The sequence below is a fragment of the Myotis brandtii genome, unplaced genomic scaffold (assembly GCF_000412655.1).
Source record: "Myotis brandtii unplaced genomic scaffold, ASM41265v1 scaffold435, whole genome shotgun sequence".
Taxonomy (NCBI): domain Eukaryota; kingdom Metazoa; phylum Chordata; class Mammalia; order Chiroptera; family Vespertilionidae; genus Myotis; species Myotis brandtii.
This window is the reverse complement of record NW_005366635.1, coordinates 312,460-315,539: the sequence shown is the minus strand read 5'-3', so window position 1 is coordinate 315,539 and position 3,080 is coordinate 312,460. Positions and strand designations below refer to the sequence as shown.

The 3,080-nt window shown below is 59.9% G+C and overlaps 1 protein-coding gene across 1 annotated transcript in view; it reads right to left on the bottom strand.

Annotated features, from left to right (window-relative positions):
• Positions 1-1,548: 1,548 nt before the first annotated feature.
• LOC102251931 (E3 ubiquitin-protein ligase HERC2) overlaps positions 1,549-3,080 on the bottom strand; it is an 86,271-nt gene continuing 84,739 nt past the window's right edge. Inside the window, 2 exon segments of the mRNA XM_014546210.1 lie at positions 1,549-2,367; positions 2,842-3,054. Of these exon segments, the coding sequence (XP_014401696.1) occupies positions 2,095-2,367; positions 2,842-3,054 (486 nt within the window). The 3' untranslated portion in view covers positions 1,549-2,094.

Sequence of the window (3,080 nt, the reverse complement as noted above, 5' to 3'; positions counted from 1 at the left end):
GGACTAGGAGGAGGGGCGCCCTCAGAAAAGGCAGAGGGGGCTCCAGGCCCCTGTGGGACGGCCCGGGGACAGTCTGCGCGCTGTGCCGCTGTGCGCATTTCAGGCGCTGCTTTTCATAGACGGTAGCCAGGCGCTGGACGCAGGGTTCCCCGGGATAACGGGAACTGGCACACCCACACAGAGGGCATCGTCTGCCTACACTGTCTTTTGCGCAGCCCCCCAGAAGCCCAGCGAACCCCAACGAGCCCAGCCTGGCCCAGAAGAGCACAGCCTAGCCCCTCAGCAGTCCCTGTCCCTCCGGCAGGCCCCAGGAGCCAACCGCAGGGGTCCGAGTGTGTCGCACAGGCACCTACCTCTCCCTGGAGTCAGCAGCCCTTCCATTTTTGGCTCAGGGGCCACACATGCTCACTGGAGGGTCCTTTCCCGCAAGGCCATCTTGTGGACCCAGCCCGCAATGGCCCAGCCAGGGCCAAAGGGCAGAGTCTAGTCCCCGAGGGCATAGCTCCTGGGGCTGTGCACACCCCGATGGGGGGCCTAGGTCTGCAGAGCCTCGTGCTCTGTGAAGGAAAGTTTTACTTCATTTGATTACTCATAAGAGTAGAGAGAGAGGCTTAGCACTCCACCCCCAACCCAGGGCCCTGAAGGGTCTCGGGTTCGATTCTCAGTCAAGGGCACGTACCTGGGTGCAGGTTCTATCCCCATCCGTCAGGGTGAGTGTGGGAGGCAACCAACTAATGGGTCTCTCCCATATCGATTTTTCTTCTCTCTCTCTCTCCTCCCCTCACTCTCTCTAAAAACCAATGGAAAAAAATATCCTCAGGTTTGGATTAACAAACAAAACCAAAAGCAAAACCAAAAAAAACCAAACCCCACAGCTTAGGAAAAATTTGAGCCAAGTTAAGAAGAAAGGGGGGATCTGGGCGTTCACCAAGGCGGTCCTGGGTCAGGTGTAAAACACTGGCCCCCAAGGAAATTCTCCCAGCACCCGACGCTGCTGCGGCCCAGGTTCCAGGTCAGTGATGGCGAACCTTCTGAGCTCGGCGTGCCAGCATTTTGAAAAGCCCTAACTTAACTCTGGTGCCGTGTCACATATAGAAATTTTTTGATATTTGCAACCATAGTATAACAAAGATTTATATTTTTGATATTTATTTTATATATTTAAATGCCATTTAACCAAGAAAAATCAACCAAAAAAATGAGTTCGCATGTCACCTCTGACACCCGTGTCATAGGTTCGCCATCACTGTTCTAGTGCCTCGACCCAGGACAAGCAGCTCAAATCCCAGCCCAGGGCCGAGGGGACCGGAAGCACCCTGACCCCCGGCCAGAGGGACTGTCCTGGGACTGCGGGCGGACAGGGCCAGGACGGGAGGGGCTGAGGGCTCCGGGCACCACTGCCCACCCTCCCCTCTCCTGAGGACCACGCCTTTGTCACTGCAGGGTGTGTGGTGTCTGCAGTGAACGGATATAACTGGGGTGGCTCTGAGGGACGTCCTGGTGGAGAGTGACTGAGGCTGTGCACACCCGTGCCAGGTAAGAGACGGCTCACGGTTCTCTGACAGCTTTATTTATAGGGTGGAATTCAGGCACATACATGACACACATATGTACAGCACCCGTTCCGTGATCGGAGTCGGGACAGAGCTCAGGCGGACCCTGGCCACAGAGCGTGGGCGCCCAGCTGCGCCCCTGGAGGAGGGGCCGCCCGGCCTCTGGGTTTTGGTTGAAATAACCTCTGGATGCGTTCAAGTAACACCGATCACTTCATGTTCCAAAAACATTTAATAAATTCAGAATAAAATGAGTGAAGTATTTATAACGCGACCACGGTCACGCAGATGTCCATGTACAATCGACAGTGCAGACGCGGAGGCAGAAGGGCTGGCGGCCCGCAGAAGGCTTTATTCGTTCCTGGGAGCCGGTATTTACATGGCGATGCAGCATGGGGGGGCCGGGGGAGACCCTTTTGTCTGGAGGACGGATGTCCATGACCGCGGCCCCGTGAAGGGGCTTCCAACGCCGCTCCGTGGGCGCCCGGCTGAGCCCAGGCCCCGCCGCCCACCAGCTCCTCCCTGTAGGCCCTGCGGCCGCTCAGTGTCCCGTGAGATAGTCCTGCGTCGAGTCTGAAGCAAACGAGTCCACGTCCTCGTTCTCCGAGTCCTCGCTGCTGTCCTCAGCGGCCGGCTCGCCCGTGAGGGCGATGCGGGCGTAGTCGTCCGTGTCGATGGACTTGCAGAAGTGGATGGCGTACTTGAGCTTCTCCTCCAGCACCTGCCGGCAGGAGTAGCGGGGCAGCTTCAGCAGGAAGAAGCAGGTGTAGGACTCGGGCAGGAAGTGGTCGGGAGGGCTGTACTTGTCCAGCACCTGGAACGGGAGGGTCAGAGCTGGGGGACCTCACTCACCAAGCCGGGGTCCTAAGTGACACGCGTCAGTCCCGTGAGGCCCGCTACCTTTAGAATCAGACCTCCTCGACGCGACCCGGAAGGTCTGGGGGTGGGCAGCATGGCTCCGTCACCCAGCGACGGCAGGTACCAGAGCCGGGTCTGACCCTGGGACCGAGAACAGACTCGAGCAAAGCTCGGCTCTTGGTCTGAGGAGCCTGGGTTTTCCCAGGGCATCGCTGCCCATCCAACCGGAGGGCCAAGTGCTACTCGGTGTGCTCAGCCAGGTCGGCTGCCTGGCGCTGTGTGCGCAGGGTGCCCACACACACGTCCTACAAGGGGGCTCCAGCACCTGCAGCGTTTCTGAACCCCCCACCCCCAGAGAAAACGGAAAACCAGGTCGGGAGGCAGGACCCCGTCCCGACCGGCCCTCGCTGCCCGAGCCTCGGGAGCCCACCTGGATGACGAAGTCCCGGCCCCGGAAGTCGGCGATGGTCCTGGGCAGCCGGGTGCGGCCCCACACGAAGCGCAGGAAGAGGGAGCGCTCCGTGTTGGAGAAGGCCTCCATCACCTCCCAGAACCACTGGACCAGGGGTGCCGATGGCTCCACCCCCTTGTAGGTGGCCACTGACTTCAGCAGGTGCAGGGGGATGTCCGGGCTGCCGCACACCTGGGGGCACAGGGTCAGGGCGCCCT